General features: G+C 35.7%; 1 protein-coding gene across 24 annotated transcripts in view; it reads right to left on the reverse strand.

Annotated features, from left to right (window-relative positions):
• TASOR2 (transcription activation suppressor family member 2) overlaps positions 1–21,187 on the reverse strand; it is a 251,539-nt gene that overhangs the window by 36,856 nt on the left and 193,496 nt on the right. For 19 of the 24 annotated variants that reach the window (XM_073229403.1, XM_073229398.1, XM_073229393.1 and 16 more), the window contains 10 exons: positions 12,083–12,228; positions 11,696–11,791; positions 10,797–10,869; positions 7,273–7,364; positions 5,213–5,350; positions 4,943–5,067; positions 4,842–4,861; positions 4,655–4,751; positions 3,338–3,438; positions 2,584–2,687 (listed from right to left, as the gene is read on the reverse strand). In XM_073229403.1, coding sequence (XP_073085504.1) covers positions 2,584–2,687; positions 3,338–3,438; positions 4,655–4,751; positions 4,842–4,861; positions 4,943–5,067; positions 5,213–5,350; positions 7,273–7,364; positions 10,797–10,869; positions 11,696–11,791; positions 12,083–12,228 — 992 coding nt within the window. Of the gene's footprint in view, positions 1–2,583; positions 2,688–3,337; positions 3,439–4,654; positions 4,752–4,841; positions 4,862–4,942; positions 5,068–5,212; positions 5,351–7,272; positions 7,365–10,796; positions 10,870–11,695; positions 11,792–12,082; positions 12,229–18,856; positions 18,992–21,187 lie in introns of those variants that run through there. The other 5 variants (XM_073229406.1, XM_073229407.1, XM_073229415.1 and 2 more) reach the window with 5 other exon arrangements.

Here is a 21,187-nt window from a genome sequence, read left to right on the forward strand (position 1 = left end):
CCTTGGCAATAAGAAACGCAGATGAAAATAAATCCTTCCTCTCTTTTTTTCCCTCTACCACAGTCTTCAGTGGAATCTTGAGCTCAAGAAAAATAAAATCTTTAAATTTTGATGTTTACAGTGACTTGGGGGAATTTTATCCCCAAGGAGCAGGAGAAACTATCTTAAAGTTGTCATTCTAGTAAGTCATCATTTCAAAAGCATAATACCCATATGTACCCAGAACTATGAGATCCAGTATTCTTGCAGTTTTTTCAGTTCAAAACAACTAAAAATACAGAATTTCATAGAATAAAGTGGTAAAACAGTCTACATCAAAAACTTATAGATTATAAGGCTACAAATACAGTAAAAATCTGCAAATTATTCAGTAACAATCAAGTATGAAAAAAAGCCTCTGTTCTAAGTCTTGTCTGAGAACTAAGTTACAACACTGAAGCTGCTGACACAGGAACAGTCACTGTGTAAGCCTCCATCTGCTGCACTCACAGCCCCAAGGCATTTGACAGTTCCTGTCTTTGTCTCCTCCACAGTTTCATAAGCTCCTCAACAGCAAGGGACTATGTTGTATTTTTGCTTCTAGCACATAGTAAGCACTCAAGACAGAATGACTGAATAGATATAACAATAGTTTGGTATACCCTAGCTTTTATATTTATGAAACTGCAAACAGGTCTAATCGTTTCATTTTCTATTGGCATAAAAAGTGAAAGTGACAATAGTTAGTCTCTATGTTGTTCTGCATTTTAGTTTTGTGACATAGTTGAAAGCAAAACCCCTTTACTTAAAACCATACATTTTTATCTTGCAAAAAAAATACAAATAAAACAGAAATATGTAGTATATGCTATTAGTCTCCCAATTATGTACTCAAAAGGTTAAAGTTCCTATTTTAACCTTTATGGGGAGAAATCATAGAATGTTTTAAATACTTACTTCTACCTCTTCATTTACACACAGAAAAACATAGGTATGTATGTCCTCAACACCCTTTTAAAAAGAGACTTTGCTCTGTACTATTCTTAAAGTTCAGTTTTCTAGGTACAAACTCACATACGTTTTATTCAAGGGTTATTTACTGCTTGCCCACATACACCAGGCACTGAGTTGTCAAAGATGCTTAAGGCATGGTATCTGCCTCCAAAAAACCCAATGTCTCTTTGCAGGGACTGATATGTAAAATTTATTCAATATATAATGAGGCAAGAAAAGCAGCATGAAGCACGGAGGAGGAAGGACCTTGTGCAACATGTCATTTCCTAAGTAATTATTAGTAGTAAACAGGTTTCAGAGCAAAGTTCTGCACCATGTCTACTGCTTTCCATAGCATTCACAAGTAGTCCATTAATGAATGCATTTTCTGAAAGTATCTATGGACTGCCTTCTTTTTGTTTTCCAAATATAAAAGGGACTATGCTTCTTCAAGAAAACAGACTACAATCCTATAGCAGATATTTAATGGTAATTCACCCAACCTCTAAAGTTGCTGGCTCCACCTCTTAGTACAAATGTCTTCTTCTCTGTTGGGGAGCACTACTGCAGACTGGTGGGACTGACCTTGTATGCAGATCTGGAAGGTGGGCTCTGACTGGCTGGAGCTAACAAGCGCAGTCCATTTCCTTTTGGTTACTGGGTGAGGGATATGCAGGTGACATAAACTGTGATAATGAAACTGACAGATGGTTTGGAGGAGGGGTTCTCTCTATCTAGATACAAAAAGGAAGCATGTAGTTCTGACTGGCAGCCTTGGGACAAAACGATCATGCAGAAGGGGTGAACTGAAAGAGTCCTAAGCAAATAGTGTTTGAACTGGCCTTATCACCTAGAATTGAAAATTAAGCCTTAAAATCCCTTTACTGTTCAAACTAGTTTGGGTTTTCTGTTAAACGCAACTCAAAGTATTGTGACACCATCTCTAAGACAGCTTACCCTCACAGATTATATACATGTTACATTTTAATTTATCAGTCTCTTCTCTCTACTACGGGGGCAGTCTGTCATGCCTTGGTCACTGCCCCACACTTACACCATTTCCTTTGGGATGCTTATTAAGTAATCACTCACTAGAAAATCAGCGTCTGCTCCTGTCCTCACACTGAGGAGCCCTGGTTAACATAATGGGGAGAAATCTTTGAACTGTTACGTATTTCTCAGTAGAGATTTACTTTTTAGATTGTGGAAACAGTAGAAGCACCAACTTTTTTATTTCCTTATAAACGTATGGATTGACACAGGTCACTTTTAAAGAAGTATTTCACAAGTGGTCCTTTAAGTAACGCAGAAACACTAGTGATCTACTAAACTCTTCGATCATAAAACAAAAACAGCAACAACGGATTTGAGAAAACTACACTCTTATTCTTAAAATCAGGAGTATAAAGTGACTAGTGAGACAAAAACTAAGATGCAAAAGGGATGAAAATGTTAGCTAATAAAATATTAGGCCAAAAATATGTCAATAAATATTAAATGATGAAACTCCTTTCAACAAGCTAAAGTAATTCAATCCAGGCACAGCCAACTAATAACTAGATATCAATTTAAGGAAAAAATAATATTTGCATTTTAAATGATGATCCTTACCAATTGCTTATTTTGAATGTATTCTGTTAGTTTATCTATTTTATCCCCTTGTTTGTTTGATAGTTCCACCTCATACATGTTGAAGCATACATCTTCGCAACAGACTGGAGAAAAGCAGAAAAACAGAACATTTTTTACTTAAAATATTCAAACTTTTTATAGCCATTTTATTCATTTTATGTTAAAAGGATGAAAGAAAAAATAGCACTACTATTCAGAAGAAAGTTATTCATTGTTCTTGGCTATAAAATTTAATAAAGTTACTGCACAGAGCATTTAAAAACAATGCTTTCATTTATACTGACACTACAATAGGATTAACAAGGCAAATACATACTATATGAGTAATATAAACAGCAGTGTTCCATGAATTAGTCATTTAAATGAACAAAAAATTTCTTTCTCAGGTTTTCTGATTTCTTCTTCCTTCCACCATGAAAACTGTTCTCCTTGAAAGGCAAGGTTATGAGTTTCGAACTATTTGTAAGAATATGGTGCTTGCTTACTTCCCTTGGTATTCTACATTAAAGCTAGTCTATGTCCTCTTAGATGAAACTACCTTTCAGTTTCTAGTTAGCCTCTGAAGAACTGAATCACGTAACAGCTCTGTAACTTTCCAAAATGCCCTTCTAAGAATCACTTAAGGCAAAGCAGAAGAGTATGTGTGTGTATATGTGTGCATGTATGCAAGAGAGAGTGGAAAATAATTGGAACAAAACCCAGGACATGCAGTGTATCATTACATTTAACAGACCTTTCTCCTCCAAGTAATTCTGTTTTCTAAAGGCAGCTTCTGGTAATCTTTTTCTCAAAGACGACACTTTCATTATATACTTAAAATCTAGTTCATATGGTCTAAAAAACAAAACAATACCATGCATTGTAATAAACACTGAATCTATCTATAGCTTCATAGTTGTTGGTTTTCTAATATAAATACAAACAAAAGTATCATAACCACAAGTCCTTAAATTGATACTCCATATCAAATAATGTTCATATTTAAAAATATTAATAGATTTTTAAATATATGGCCCCACAGACCATGGTCTGCAAATGTGTTCACATTTTCTGAATGTATTTTTGGTGTAAGCAAAATATCCAGATGTATGGAAGAACTATGCACACTGGAATGAAAATTTTCTGAAAATTAAGCTATGTAAGATTTGGAAACTTCTGACGATACTGGGTTGCAGTGCCACAGAAGGAACTGCATCCAGACTTTTGCATCATTTCTCCCGATTACTTTTTCCCTCTTCAAACCTTATTTTGAAATACTTGTAGACTTTATAGATGCCCTTTCTTCCCTTAAACACTTCTGTGTGTATCCTTAAAATAGGGCTTTTTCCTTATACAACCACAAAACAATTAGCAATTAAGTTAACAAAGATAAAGTACAGTTGTTTACTGTACAGACCTTATTCAATTTTTTCAACTGTCTCATGAAGGTCCTTTATGAAAAAAGAAAACAATTTTGGGGGAGAGGGTCCAGGATTCAATCCAGGATGACACACTGTGTTTAGTTATGTCTCTTTACTCTCCTCTAATCTGGTATAGTCTCTGAAGTCTTTATCTTTAGTGACCTTGGCATTTTTGAAGAACATGGACCATTTACTTTCCAGAATACCCCTCAATTTAGGTATGTCTAATGTTGCCTCCTAATTAGTTTGACAGGAATGCCACTGATATGTCATTCTCTGTGCATCGTATCAGAGCACATGATATTTTTTCCAATCCTGGCCATGCTAACTTAGTCACTTATTTAAGATGGTAGCTATAGTTTTTTTTTTTCATTGTAAAGTCTGCACTTTTCCCTTTGTGATTAGTAAGCTGTGAGTAAATATTGTGAGATATGTATAAAACTTATTTCCAGACCAAGGTCTGAATTTGGACCTGAGTTTAGGCCGCCTGTGTCATAGCCCTGTGCTTGACACATCTACCTCAAAGTACTTTAATCCAAAACCAAGTACAACTGCTCTGCCTCATACCAGAGCTGATTAAGCAAGACCCCAAAATGAGAATTAGCAACAATTATAGAAGCATTAGTAGAGAACACAAACTCAACACTTACAGTTGTGCTGGAACCACTGAACCGTAAGAGGACCAAAGAGTGATATCACATAGCAGACAGCCTTGAATAATTAACTTCCCTTTCCATGGAGAGAGAACTTTAAGAAATGAAGGAAGAAAAAACTGGTTATTTTAATTATGAACAAAACATTGGCTTGAAAAAAAAACTAAAATAATTAATTTCTTACCATTTTCACTGAGTTCAAATCTAGAAACAAAAATAAAAAAGTATTTTTATAAGAGCAAAGGAAACAAATTCACTGAAACAAAGACACACATAATCACTTACATGCTTTTATGAGCTGCCACAGCCATCCTTTTCGGTTCTCTGTACTGAAAAGCTACAATTGCGTATGGATAGAGCTGCCTGGGTCGCTCAGTAACAGTGCTGCCTGAGAGTTCATAGAGATAATACTGGAAGAGGAAAGTAAGTGTTATAAAGGTAGTGCTATGGAATTCCACACACACCAAGTTTATCTCAATCCCACCCACTTCTGAAATTTAACACATTAGATTCAGAAATGCACATTAGGAATGATTTATTCCCAGGTGACTATACCTGACTCAGTTCAAATGCACGAAAATGACTCGTCTTATGAGAGACTTTATTAGTATTTGCAGCCACGTGGCAATCATAGCCAGGAGATGGGCTAGTATAGTTAGCTGTATAATTCTCAGACACAAACTTGACTTTTCCCTAGAATGAAAATATTGAGACTAATCAGATGCCTTCAAAAAGCAGTAATCTCACTTGACAATTCACTTAAAAGTAGCTTAGTAAGGATGGGGATGTGATTCAACGAACAGTTAACTACAATTCTTAGAAAACTATCTTAGGACCAACAACAGTTTTATTTTCCATGAATCCCTTAAAATTGTATTTAAAATTGTAATTTCTGGGGCAAAAGCCCACAACTTTTATTACAACATGAAAGGAATACATGCGCGTCCCCCCTCCTCCTTCTTTTGCCCCCTCCCATCCTAGTTCACGAAGTCTTAAATCAAATCACCTTTCATCTAAACAAAAGAAAATTAAGATTTGAAAAGAACCATTTCTTTAAAAGAAAATGTATATAGCCAATGAAATTGGTTATTCAACGACTATAACATAAACAATGACAAATCAAATTTAGTTTCAAAAGGTGAGTATCCAAACTGAAGTATTAAGCTATCAATTATAAGTGACAGACCAACCAAGACACTTCTACTATGCCATGTCCCAGTAAATCAGCAAGGAATTGTAAAGAGCCACAGAAATTGAAAAGGCCCTGATTACTGAACAGTCAATAGTATTTCCAATTACAAATTTCTCTTCATCAAGGGTTATATGTCTCCAAAGAAAAGAAAAAGGTGGCCAAGTTATCATACAATGAAAGTCATACAATGATTTAAAAGCTGTTTTGAATAATATAATGACATACAAAACATGTACAAAAATAAGATTTGGGATTAGAGGCAACTTTCATTTTTATCTTACAAGAATTTATTTATTTATTTCCTGTTACGGTCCTGCTTCTTCATTTATAGGATCACCAAAGGAAACTCTAAGAAACTGAAGACTATAAATAGTACTTCTTGGTGAGCAATCACAACCTGTATCTTCTCCACAAATATTCTTATGACACAGGAGATGCTGGCTCTTCACAGTAAAGTAAGGAGGGCTGGAAACACATGGGCAGCCATGAAAACAGCCACATCCACCAAACAGGGTGGGATCCAGGGGCAGGAGACCACAGTGAAGTATAATGTGACATGAATAAAAACCAACCGTTTGGTATCTGAGCTAACAGGTGCTCTGCAGCAGAGCTACCACACTTGTCATGGGGTAGCAGAGGAACACTAAGGCAAGAATAACCCTGACTGTGCAACAGGGCAATGCTACTTTCCCTTCAGATCCTGGGGACAAATTCTGGAATATAAAGACTTCACAGTCTTAAAAAAAGAACACTGGTAGTGTTGGGTTTATAGCCAAAGAACTTAAGATAGATAGCATAAAAGCTAAAACAGAAGCAAAAACAAGGCTACAGAATAGGTCCTTAAAAAGTCCACAAACCGTTAAAATCAGTTTTCCTACTATTTGAGTGAAAATTCTAATTGCATGATTCACTTATCTTGGACTATTTAAGAGTATTTAAGAATTTCTAAGGTCGCCAGTTACAGGAGCCACACTCGAACTATGAACAAGGTTTGGATATTTAGGGATAAAAAAGAAAGGTTTTCTTATTTTGACAGTTTAAAACAGACAGTGAATGTTGCTTCCTAAATTCATTTCTCATAACTGCAATCTCATTGTTTTATAAGCAGCTACTTGTTTCCTGTTATCTAACGTTTAAAAAGTGGCACTGTGGGACAGGAGAGAGGGGAAGATTTTTCACTGATAATATTACTTTTGCATTTGTTTTGAAGTTTTTAAAAAAACATACTCATAGGTAAGCTATTAAATGAACAAAAAAGCTCTGTTTTAAAGGAAAGCAAAATTTGCAAATACTTTTCCTCAATTTTGACAGCTGTTTCTAATGAGGACTATGTTTAGTAATGGATCTGCAGAAAACTTCATCACAGACTGGTAACTCTTAGTTTTTAAAAGGAAAATTACATAGAAGCATATTTGGACTTTACCATAATTAGATTGAAAATCACAACATAACCGGGCTTCCCAGGATGCCATGGTCTTGCCTGAAGATAGTCTGAGTATTTGGAAATGTACACACCTGCAAAACATGAACTGCGTGTCACTGTTACATATACAGGACCCTACCTGAAGTGATCTGAACTGAATGAAACAAAAGTCAATATGAAGCTTTGGGAACTGCTTACCTTTTAATATTATTGGAGATATTCTAAAAGTATGGAAAGGGCTAAGACACAGAATATACCTGCTTGACAACTGAATGTCTAGTTGGACACAATAACTAAAAAGGGATAAAAGTATCACATTCATGGAAAACTCTAGGTTAGTCTGTTTTGTCTCCAGGCAATCATTCCATGAAAAGGCCTATGGTACAGGTCTCGATTCTCAAGTTACTTTTTGCAGAAAATCTAAGTATTCTTACTTAATAATATGTGAGGTTTACTACACGGCAAGTCTGTGCTAGGCAGCAGTGATGCAAAGGGAAGTAAAACAAGGTCCCTGCCTTAAGAGAGGTTATTCTCCAGATGGGAAGTTCTAGGAAGGCAGGGGTTTATGTCTTTGTTCACTCTGCAGCAACATCACAGCCCAACATAAAGGATGTATGTGAGCTATTGTCAGGTGTATGTTGTATTTACGGCAAAGAGAAATGGAAATAATTAAGTAAATGTGTCCGGGAAAGGAGTTCTCTAGAGAAACAAGCTTCTCAGTTGAGAATAGAGTGAAAAAAAAGTATGGCAGCGTACAACAGCACAAATTACTTAGGACGGTGGGCCACAGTGTGAGACTGGAATACAAAGTGGGGTAAGCTGAGGTTGAAAAGGAAGCTTGGAACTGAACAGTAAGATTCTTGTAGGACTTTTCATCAGCTTGGACTTCGTTCTGTGCAGCAGACAACAGCAGGGTTAGCAGTGGCAGTGGGCTGCTGCTTACAAAAGAGGTAAGTCCAAGGGGGCCACTCTATAAACAAGACCAACTAGACAGCTGCTGTGAGAGCTGAGGCCAGAGACAAGCTTTCCCAAACAACGGCAGCAGGGAGCGCAAGCTGGAAAGGGCAGATTTCAGAGACTGCTGAACAGAGGCATGTCTTTGGCAATACAGAAGACAATGGTGAGAACACTTGCACACGGTAGGAAGAACAGTGAGCTTCTGCTCAGAAACCTGGGTCCCACTTGCAAGTGTTCACTGATGACTATTAACAATCAAGTGACTGAGGGATATGTCACTTCATCAGGGATGGTGGGCGTGGATCAGACACTCAAACCACAGGGTTCTCAGGAAGCTCTAAAAAGATCAATAAGCTTTTAAAATTATAGAACACTACATGAACATAAAGCATCACTATCAGACACACAGAACTATTTGTTTCTATTTAAGCCAAATTATAAAATACACACAAGCAGTAGTGCTACCTTGTTAACAGTCCCAGGCTAGTGTTTAAGAAGCATGTGTGTTCATCAGGAACAGTCCAGCTTCTACTCCACCGCCCTACTGAAGTCAGCCTCTCAAACATCAACAACAAAATCACAGGACTGTAGTACTGTAGAAAAATGGTCTTGTTTGTTTAGAGATGTAAGCTGAGGTGTCTCCTTTTAATTTACTTACAAATTTGTCGGTGAAAACAAAATAATAATGATCTAAACAAATGAAGAGAATAATGCAAACAATTACCTGGTAGACCCAGGTGATGAGTGATTATACCCTGCTCTCTGCTTTTTCTATGTTAGCATTTACCATAATGAAATGGAGGGGAGGAAAAGAAAAGGGGAGAAGAAAAAACGATTTTATGTGAAAGTGTTATTGGGGTTATGAATTTATCCCCTTGCCATGTCTTTAAAAGAGCTGAAAGTAAGTTTTAAAAAACTTTTGTTTTAACGGAGAGCTACTGTAAGACCCAGTAATTCTACTCCTCGGTACACATCCAAAAGAAATAAAAACACTAGTCTACACAAAAACTTGTACATGAATGTACATTGCAGCATTTTCATAATTCAAAAGTGGAAACAACCAAATGCCCACCAGCTGCTGAATGGATAAAGAAAATGCAGTATAAACACACAATGAAATATCATTCAGCCCAAAAGGGAATGAAGTACTGGGACATACTACAACATGGATGAACCTCAAAAACACTAAGTATAAGACATTAGTCACAAAAAATTATAGATGATTTCAGCTACATGGAATGTCTGCAACAGGCAAATCCATACAGACAAAAAGTAGATCAGCGGCTGCCTAGGCTGGTGGTTATGGGGCATGAAGAGTCACTGCTGACGTACGGCGTTTCTTTGGGTGATGAAAAGAGTTTAAAATTGACAGTGGTGATGCTTGCACAACCTTGTGAATATACTAAAAAACACTGAAATTGTACACTGTAAATGGGTGAATTGTATGGTGTGTGAATTTTATCTCTACAAACCTGTAGTTTAAAAAAAAAGTCAGCAGGAATCTAGCAATAAAGCCCAGTCTCTCAGTTCTCCACTCCAAATTCTGCACTTGCCACTAATACCCTTTCCTTTGGTCCTTCTGCTTTCTGTAAAATCACTTCCTGATTCTTAGCGGGACTGTTCTGGACTTTTTCTCCCTCTATCCATCTCCCCATCTTCCCAACTCTTTACTCCCATAATGTTCCCAAAGTTCTATTCTTTGCCATCTTTTTCTTTTACACTGTTCAAAGTAACAGTATTTTTGGCTTAACTAACACACAACCCACTGCCACCACCTTGAGCCTCAAATCTCCAGTCCTAATCCCTTTTCCAACTATTTTTACCACCACCAGGTTATCTTCCAGAAACAGTTAAGAAAAACTCATAATTTTTCGAATTTAACTCATGAGGGTAGTAGTGCCCATTTACTGAGGGTTTAATAGGTTTACATTCTGGGCTAATGTAATATAGCATTACATGTTAGTGTTAGTGTATTACTGAGGCTAATATATAGTCTCATGTAATCCACACAACAAACCTACATAATAGGTTATTTTACAGAGGAGGAAACTGAAGCTTAAAGACATGTAGTGCTAATTCACATTCTTAACCACAAAATCACCTTTCTCTTTTAGCTTATCAGCCCTCCTACCATTCTCCTCTGGTTGTCTCTACTCTACTAATAATATCATTGTAGTGTAAGTTTAAAACCTTTTATTTGACTACTTCCTTTCTCTTCCTCCTCACATTCCACAGTTGTCAAATTTGGTCAGTTTTATTCTCTATTCCTCCTGCCATTAGGTAGTCTGGAAGAGACCCCTTGCTAGCCTCAAAGACTATACTAATCTCCTGGCACTTGAAAGACATCTTCAGTATCTTTTCTAGTCCAAACAATCTTTAAAAAAAGTTCTGATCATCTAAGTCCTACTAGGAAACCTAAAGTCTTAGACTCAAAGCTCATTTATATCTTTAAATTGTAATTCTAATGACTAGTTATCATTACTATACTGCTTTTAATATACTGATCTTATGAAATTAACTAAAACCGACTTCATCTTGTAAAGAAGAGATGTTTATTTCAGACTTACCTTTTGCTGGATCACCCAATGTGGTAACAGCACTGCTGCCAACACGGAGTCCACGCTGACATACCAACTTCGCCTTTAAACAGAAGAGAGCACTTTGCTTATCAGTTTTGGGAGAGGCAATAAAATAACACTTGCAAATTAAAACAGAATCTGTACACTGTATGTATTCATGGCACAAAACCAAGCTTAAGTCAGGTAATTGTGTTCTGGTTAATAGTTAGAAGTTTTTCATCAAGTTTCACCATTTCTGTTAGCAAAAAATGTCACCATGAAAACCAAATTAAGCAAGCCTGTAGGTAAGTCTTCTCTTGAAGATTTCTTTCAGTTATAGTTTTAGAAGTACTAAATTTGAAAACGTCTTATCCTCAAATGCCTTTTTTAGTATAAATCCATAGCATATCTTATTTGGAAGTAGCTGAATAAGTAAATAAACTCTTCCGGTCTTATTATATAATTATTAATTACTATATAAATGTTAATTATTCTTTAAATCAATCTACCCTTGTTCCTTAAAAGTCATGGACTCAACCAAAATACTTTCTCTGAATTTGAGTCAGATTATAGATCACTATATTGTTAAAATTATACCTAGGAAGCCATACACATCTTTGGAAACATGCCCTATACACAGCAGTCTCCTCTCACATTTTAGGTACAAGCAACAGTATGGATGCTCAATCTTCAAAGACAGGCATGAACTACTCCAAGGAAATAAACTGCTGGGAGAGTTCTCCTAATTCACAAAACCATGTAACTTAAACCTGAAAAACCTCCATAAGAAACACAAAGTATCTATGTAAACCATGATCCAGAATGGAGAAATATCCATTCACCCCATTAATGATATCAGTTTTGTTCATTAATATCAAAATTAATTTCACACAATCTAATTCCCTCACCTGGTTTTCCGTTTCAGACAGAAGAAATCCGTAAGTTTGTTTAAGTTCTTCCTCAGTATAGTTATTTGTTTTTTTTTCTTGGTAAAAAGTTTTGTACTGTGTATAAGAGAAAATAACCAAATGCTATAAACATGTTATTCTGCTTTGCAAATCAATTTTTAAAAACACATCATCTGAATCCCTCCTGCTAAAAGACTAATGAAATAAGACTATTTTTCTATTCCCTAAAGATACTGCCTTTCAAGCGACTATTTCCAAGGATCTTTTATCTCATCTGAAAAGTGATAGCTAAAAAGAACTAGGCTTATATACCAAAAACGATGGGTCTACTTCTGTAAAACTAAAATAAAACTAACACACAGACAGAGTGTGTACCAAGCACCTCACCTCATTTAAGAAAATGTCATTTTTCACCAAAGTGACTTGACTGTACTGAAAACCATGCTCAGATGCAGAGTCCAAGTAAGAAGTATGTAGAATTGAAACTGCCCTCTGGAAGAGAGAGTCTGAACTCAGGGATACTGCCTCAAAAACTGTAAAACACAAACAAAAATAACACAACTGTTTAAGATAACCAAAGGATGAGGTTCAAAGTGGCACACTAAAAATCACTGAATATTTTATCTGTACTGCTCTTTCCTGTATACCTCAGACTTCTACAGTGTGTTTGGGCTACCATATCTGTATATCCTAACAGATCTCTCATGTGAAGAAAATAATCTGAATGGATTGCAAGAGTGTAAATTACTTTAAATATTAAGAGCAAAATAAATCCTGCCAGACCCCACAGGCCTTTTGGTTTAAGCTGCGTGCGTGGCTGATAAAAACAGATGCAACCATAGTATCAAGTTGGTGGTCAGTAATCACTGAGACCAGTGTTTTTCATCCAAGTCTTTTGCTGCTGTTGTTGTTGTTGAAATATCACTGATACACAAGGTTATGATGGTTTCAAATACACAACACAGTGGTTTCAACATTCACCCATACTATCAAGTCCTCACCCCCTCCATTGCAGTCACCGTCTATCAAGGTAGTGAGATGTTACAGTCATTGTCTTCTCTAATGCTGTACTGCCTTCCCGGTGACCTACCTATACCTATATTGTGATTGAAAATTATAGTGCCCCTTAATCCCCTTCTCCCTTCCCACCCACCCCTTTGGTAACCACTAGTCCCTTTCTCAGTGTCTGTGAGTCTACTGCTATTTTGCTCTTTCTGTTTTCCTTTTTTTTATACTCCACAAATGAGTGAGATCATTTGTTATTTGCTTTTCTATGCCTGGCTTATTTCACTGAGCATAATACCCTCTAGATCCATCCATGTTACTACAAATGGAAGTATTTTTCTTTTCTTTTCGTGGCTGAATAATATTCCATTGCATATATGTACCACCTCTTCTTTATTCACTCACTTTTGATGGACACTTAGGTTGCTTTCATATCTTGGCTATTTTAAATAGTGCTGCAATAAACATTGCGGTGCATACAGCTTTTCAAATCAAGGATCTTGTTTTCTTCAGGTAAATTCCTAGGAGAGGAATCACTGGGTCAAATGGTATTTCTATTTTTAGTTTTTTGAGGAACCTCCATATTGCTTTCAACAATGGCTGAACCGATTTACATTCCCACCAACAGTGTAGGAGGGTTCCCCCTTCTGTGCACCCTCACCAGCACTTGTTGCTTATCTTTTGGATCTTGGCCATCCTAACTGGGGTGAGGTGATACTTTATTGTGGTTTTAACTTGCATTTCCCTGATGATTAGTGATGTGGGGCATATTTTCATGTGCCTGTTGGTCTTCCATATTTCTTCTTTGGAGAAGTGTCTGTTCAGATCCTCTACCCATTTTTTAATTGGGTATTTGCTTTTTGGGTGTTGAGATGTGCGAGTTCTTTATATATTTTGGATGTTAACCCTTTATTGGGTAAATTGTTGATGAATATATTCTCCCACACAATAGGATGCCTTTTTGTTCTGCTGATGGTGTCCTTTGTTACACAGAAGCTTTTTAATTTGATGTAGTCCCACTTGTTCTTTTTTGTTTGTTTGTTTCCCTTGCCCAAGGAGATGTGTTCAGGAAAAGTTGCTCATGTTTATATGCAAGAGATTTTTGCCTATGTTTTCTTCTAAGAATTTTATGGCTTCACAACTCACATTCAGGTTTTTGATCCATTTTGAGTTTGCTTTTGTGTATGGAGTTAGACAGTAATCCAGTCCCATTCTGTTAGATGTAGCTGTCCAGTTTTCCCAGCACCAGCTGTTGAAGAGGTTGTCTTTTCTCCATTATATATTCATGGCTCCTTTATCACTGACCATACATGTGTGAGTTTATATCTGGGTTCTCTATTCTGTTACATTCATCAATCTATGGGCCTGTTCTTATGCCAGTACCAAATTGTTTTGATTACTGTGGCTTTGTAGTAGAGCTTGAAGTTAGGGAGCATAATCCCCCAGCTTTGTTCTTCTTTCTCAGGATTGCTTTGGCTATATGGGGTCTTCTGTGGTTCCATATGAATTTTAGAACTATTTGTTCTAATTTGTTTAAGAAGGGTGTTGGTATTTTGAAAGGAATTGCATTGAATCTATAGATTGTTTTAGGTAGGATGGCCATTTTGACAATATTAATTCTTCCTATTCATGAGCATGGGATCCATTTATTGGTGTCTTCTTTAATTTCTCTCATGAGTGTCTTTTTACTTTTCAGAGTATAGGTGTTAAACCTCCTTTGTTAGGTTTATTCCTAGGTATTTTATTCTTTTGGATGCAATTATAAATGGAGTTGTTTTCCTGATTCCTCTTTCTGCTAATTCACTGTTAGTATATAGGAATGCAATAGATTTGTGTATATTACTTTTGTATCCTGCAACTTTGCTGAATTCAGGTATTAGTTCTAATCATTTTTTGGTGGAGTCTTTAGGGTTTTCTTTGTATAATATCATATCATCTGCAAACAGTGACAGTTCAACTTCTTCCTTACCAATCTGGATGCCCCTTTTATTTCTTTGTGTTGTTTGACTGCCGTGGCTAGGACCTCCAGTATTATGTTGAATAAAAGTGGGGAGAGTGGGCATCCTTGTCTTGTTCCTGATCTTAAGAGGAAAAGCTTTCAGTTTTTCACTGTTAAGTATGACATTGGCTGTGGGTTTGTAGTATATGGCCTTTATTATGTTGAGGTACTTGCCCTCTATACCCATTTTGTTGAGAGTTTTTATCATGAATGGATGAATTTTGTCAAATGCTTTTTCAGCATCTATTGAAATGATGTGATTTTTGTCCTTTTTGTTGATGTGGTTTATGTTATTGATTGATTTTTGAATATTGTAGCATCCTTGTATCCGTGGAATAAATCCCACTTGGTCATGATGGATGATCTTTTTGATGTATTTTTGAATTCGGTTTGCTAACATTTTGTTGAGGATTTTTGCAACTATGTTCATCAGGGATATTGGTCTGTAAATTTTTTTTGTGGTATCTTTGGTTTGGTATTAGAGTGATGCTGGCCTCACAGAATGAGTTGGAAGTATTCCCTCCTCTTCTGCTTTTTGGAATACTTTAAGAAGGACGGGTATTAGCTCTTCTTTAAATGCTAGATAAAATTCAGTCATGAAGCCATCTCATCCAGAAATTTTTAAAATCTATGCCACATTTTGATAAAGTACCCTTCCCATCTTCTCACCAAATCCCCAAGGCTGTCAGGTCCTTAGAGGCCTACTACTGCAGACTCAGCAAACACATTAGAAGTTATTGTATCTTTGGGGTTTCTTCACCAGCCCAAGCAGACCTATTAAACTTTACGTTTATGGGTGGTATCATAAAATCATTTTTTTTTCATTTTACAAAAATAAAACTTCCCTTTATTTTTTAAAGTGCCTTTTTCAAACCATACCCACATGCTATCCCAGAGATTCTGCCATGGCCCTCCCACAAGGGGCATGTTTCCTAATTGAGAATTACTAACTCTATCCAATCTTCTCTTGATTGAGACTTTGTACCTTTTGATTTCACAAGTCTTCACTTTGGCAAGAACTGAGCTTAATGAATTCTCATAACATTTAACCATTTGATTTGTTCATTCCATTCAATTTGTATCCTCTCTATTCTATTTAACAAGGTTGACGCAGGAAGGTATGAACTATAAATAATAAAAAGAATGAATAACTTATACAGCACCGGAGTTTTGGTCATATAGTATAAATAAGTATATTAACATGGATTCCTGCTTTTCCCAGAACTCTGCCAATTTTATTTAAAATGAGAAGGAAAAAAAACTTGATTGTTAGAGAAATGAAAATAAACATTTCAGTGAAATCAATCTGAACTGTCCTAACACTTCATTTATCAAGGTAATTTAAAAATACTGTAATAAATAGTGTCAGAAATGAAAGATTATAATTAGCATGGAAGGAAAGACAAGAGGATTAAACATTTAAGAATATTTTGAAGTTGGTATGTCTGAACTAAGTCAATTGTTTTATTTTTTCTCAGTTTCACTTCCTCTTACTGTATCAGTATACCAGTGATGTAAAAAATATGGATATTCTAAAGAGACTCAAAGAGCAAAAGACCAGTGATAATAATTATGGTTTTCTTTAGTGGCACTTCTCAAACTGGGAAGCCTATGCTTTCGCAAATTCATCTCATAAATAACATATACAGCTAGCTGAAATGCAAAGCTGGATTCCTTAAAAATTGTAATTTTGGAAATCTTGTATTTAATTATTTTTTAAAAGGTGATATAATATTTTAAAATCTAAGTATATATACTCTTAGGCTAAATATTTAAGAAATATATTGCGTACAGTGAAAAAAAATAAAAGTTGTAGCTTTGGAAATGAATATCCTATGATTATCAACTTCTCTAAATTCTACAAGATGTTAATAGGCTCACATTTTAAGTTTTGTAAGTACTGAATACTATATATACACCCATTTTTTAGTGTTACTGCACAGTGAACAAAACTGTGAGAAATTGTGTAATTAAAAAAACCGCAATCAATGAAGCTACCTACCTAACACAGAGGTTCCCAAATAACATATAGGTGGTCAGAGAAGACTTTATTTACACCAATGTGGGCAGTACTTACTGTTCCCAATAAAGGAATGAATAAAGGTAAAGATTTACAATAAACAAAGAGGAACAAGTAGGAAATGAATTCTTCTGTGCTTATTATTATTTCTTTTTCCCTGAAACTACTCATGGTTAAAATGGCTACTCATGGCTATTCTCCAGATAGCAATATATTTATAAAAGCAATAATTTTATGGCTCGCAGAAGGAAAAGCATGTCAAAAGCAAAGCTGTTGGAAAACCACAATAAATCTTGATTCTTTCATGACTTCATAATAAATAACCTGAATTATACTTTCAAGAAAGACCAAGTTGCCTGGTTTGTCAATAAGGGGATGAAAATCTTATTGAGAATTATTTGGCATTGTCTCTTTTCTTACACCATGCACTTTCCTTTTTTCTTCCTTATCAGCAGTAAGCATTTATTGAGCAGATACTACACACTGCTATTTTTTTCTGCACCATGCACTTCGATTTAAGAGTCTAACTCTTGTACAAAACAGTAAGAGCACTAAATGAATGGTCTCATTTTTGCTGAGGAAAACACATGAACACATGCTTTATTTAAACATTAAAGGTTATCAGAGTATTATGAAAATCGAGAGGGGGCTATTCCACAAAGAAACCTAGAACAATATCTAAGAAGGTAACTGGAAAAGCACCTGTCTGTGAAGTGTGGAGAGCATCCCTTCGGGCTCAAGTGGCCAACAGAGAGTGTGTGCAGGAATGTTAATGGCTCTGGAGAATGAGTTAAAACTCTTTCCTGTAGCATGTCTTTGGGCACATTTCTCTGCTATTTGTGGATTCAGTGTTAAAAGTTAAGACAAACTTGACGCTAGCTGGATTCTGCTCAAATCTGCCTTTTTCTCAAATTCCATCAGACACACTGAGTGTCTGAGTTTGGACATTTTTTTCTCTCTTTAATTAGAGGAATTAGAAAATTATAAACCAATTTCTGATGTTATACCACAGGTACCTATTTCCCATTCTAGAAGCATGTGGTCTAAAAGCAAATAATGAGATGAACTAATGCCGGCATCCTTCCTAGGTGTCAGAATAATTCTTACAAAGATCAGCCACTTCTCTATCTCTCCAGGACTTTCATGACCACATCTCCTGTTTGTTCAGTAAGCAAGAGCACTCATCAGAGACAGAAACACTCAGAACCCAACAATATCTGCCATTAAAGGCTCTTTTTAGTATTTCCTAAAGATGGGCTACAATCTACCTATGTTCAAGTATAGAGGCATTGCTATTATAGTATTATCTATGCATTACTATAGTATTATTTATGTCTAAGTAGGCCATCTGACAGTAGTTGATGGAAGAGCCCATTCCCTTAGCTAACCCTAAAATTTATTACCCTTTACTTTTAAGATATTAAAGGATTGCCAGTTTAAGATAGATACAAATTTTTTAGAACACAATATGTCAGGACCTAACAAAATCTTCAAGTGCACACCAAATAACCATTCCATTTCTGGAATACTAGCATGAGTACATGGGATGTACCTACAAGGGTGTCCTATACACCAGCATCTGTAATAGTAAAAATACTGGCGATCATCTAAATTGCCATAAACAGATGAACACCTTGCAACCACTAAATAAAAACCAAGTAAATTTGTACATATTGTCATATAAAGATATCTACTATATACCATTGAGTAACACGCATTATTCAATAATGCCATTTTGGTTAAAAAAAGACACATTAGGAAGTGGATAAAAGGGGAACTTGCAATTTCACCTTACATACACTGCTACAATTCAGGTTTTTCTTACATAAGCATGTATTATTTCTACTATTTAAAATATCTCAGTTCAAAAATTAAGTGAAATGAGCCAGAATTTCAGTGAAATACAAACGGAGAAATGTCACAATTTCCTTTGAACATTTACCTTTTCTGAAGCAATCTGGTAACTTAATCACCTATCAATTTTGAACTAATGATTTTAAGAAATCTGTTTTCATTGGAAATTATAAGTTTTTAAAAAGTCCTTTCATTTTACATGATCTAAGCTAAAATTTAGAAAATTGTACTGCTCTACTTTGATTCATTAGTAATAACTTATGGCATTAAGTTTAATACCCACTCTTTTCTGATATGAACCCTGTCTCAGTCTTCTCTAAAAAAGAATGTAGCTGGGAGGGTGGTCTTAATTCATTTTCATCAAGTATACCCCCAGAATTCTTGACAATAGTTCTGTTCTCTGTTAATGTCATAAATGCTAAAATGAAAGAAGAAAAAAATTAAGTCATAAAGTGAAAAGTTCTACTTATGGCATATTTACTATGTAAACAAATGTTACTGAGCATCTAATTTGCATTATGTACAAACCTGTTATGTTCACCCCCGTTTTAAGTCTTCAGAGCTATATGCTAAATTTTCTCTGCATAAAATGAAATGCTTCTCATCTAACATAATTTTAAGTTTTAAAGAAAAATTTGTTCACAGAAATGAATTATGTTCTATAGGAATTATTTCTGCTTCACTGAAAATCTTTCAAAAGCAACAGTAGACTGTAAAACTATATCCATATTCTATACTGGTTGGTGGTAATAAAATCAAATAGAAAAAAATTAAGTAAATCTCTCCCCACCCCCAAATTAGTAAAATATGATCATACAGGCATTAAATAAAACTATTAGTGGTGCCTATTACATATCCAGTACTATGCTATACCCTGAATTAAAAACGACAACAGAAACAGTCTCAACAAAGAAAGCTCTTAGACTAGAACAGAAAACCTATAAAGAAACCAGTACTATAAATGTGTAGAAGAATCTAGAACATGATATAGTGGGAGTACTATGGTACAAACAACCAATTTCACTGAGATAAGCATATGTCAAGGTTGCAAAGGCACTGATACTTGAAATCTGAGTAGGTATTCAAATGATAAGGAAGCAAAACAGGCACTAACGTGTGAGTTTTCTAGGCAGTAAATAGGAGCAGATGCAGAAGTACAAACAACCACACATAAGGAACTGTAGGTAGTTTATTATTTGACAAATTAAATATGCTTAAAAATAGCAGGTATAGTTTTGTAATAGTACATCCTTTGTCAGAAAGGATTTGCAACAGAATTGTGTGGATATATTCAAGATCCCTCAGAAAAAGTAGCAATATTGATATTTATTCATTATGGAAATAAGTTATTTATGTCAAAAGGTGAGAATTAAATGGAGAATCAGGAGACAGGACTTTGGTGCAGGCCTACTTAGAACTTGTTCTGAGACCTTAGTGTGATGATGATGTTCACTGCCTCCCCATAACACCCTTTTTTCTTCCCCTCCCCAAACCACAACTTTTTTTTTGCTAGTATTAGGTGATCCCAAGCTTCAGGAGAGCTTTGGGAGCAGGTGTGTATGTGAATCTTAATTGCTCTAAGCTCATTATGGTAATTTCACTCTTTGGCTAGGGATTATGTCAGGAATAAACATGTGACTCAATTCTGGCCAATGAGATTTGGATGGATGTCTACAGAGAGAATTCTGAGAAAGCTTTCTTACAAAAGGACAGGACAAAAAGATGCACTCTTCCTGCCTCCCACCTTTTTCTAGCTTAGGGCCTTGTCTGACAAAGCGTGTGTTGCCTGGAACTCCCTGCAACCAAGATGGGACTGGTGGGCCAACACACCGAAGATGGAACAAAATCTAGATCCAACATACAGAATCTTCATGAATCTCAATGAACTAGCCTGAAGTAACCCCACCTCTGAATCTTTTGATACGTGAAATAATAAGTGTTCCTTATTGTTTAAACCGCTTTCATTGGCAGCTGAAAATACACTATTTATTCTCTCTAAAGCCTCATTTAATTGTAATTATCTTTTGAAGGTTCCTTTCAGTTCTAACACTGACTCTACAAACTGCCTTACTGAAGACCTGTTAGGTTATGAAACACTGCACCACACTAGGTAATTTATCAAATCCCTTTTCTCTTTGTTGCCATGCAGAGACATTTATCCTACCAAGTATTTATTGGCAAGGAATCACAAAAGTTAACATCCATGAAAACTTGAAACTTAAAATATAAGGTATTTAAAGCCTCTGACTGCTTGATTTCCACCTACACAATACATCTTATCTCCCTCTCCTGCACAAGGGCAAAATACTCTTGACTCAGATCCCTCCTCCTGGAAATTTTCCTCATTAGTTATATACAGTCTAATTTTCACACCCCTCACTTGCTCCATGTCTAAGTTTTCCTCATATTTAAAGCCTAGCCCAAGAAGCAGCTTCTCTGATGTCTTAAGATTTTCTGACATGCATGAATTACTCTTCACAAGTGTTCCACAGATACTTGCCATCATCTTTCTATATGCATAGCTCTGCACTGGAGAACACTGAACACCAGACACCCACTTAAAAGAGAGAGCCTTTGAACATTTAGGTCATAATTTCCCAATTATGCATGAAAT

The sequence above is a fragment of the Manis javanica genome, chromosome 2 (assembly GCF_040802235.1).
Source record: "Manis javanica isolate MJ-LG chromosome 2, MJ_LKY, whole genome shotgun sequence".
Taxonomy (NCBI): domain Eukaryota; kingdom Metazoa; phylum Chordata; class Mammalia; order Pholidota; family Manidae; genus Manis; species Manis javanica.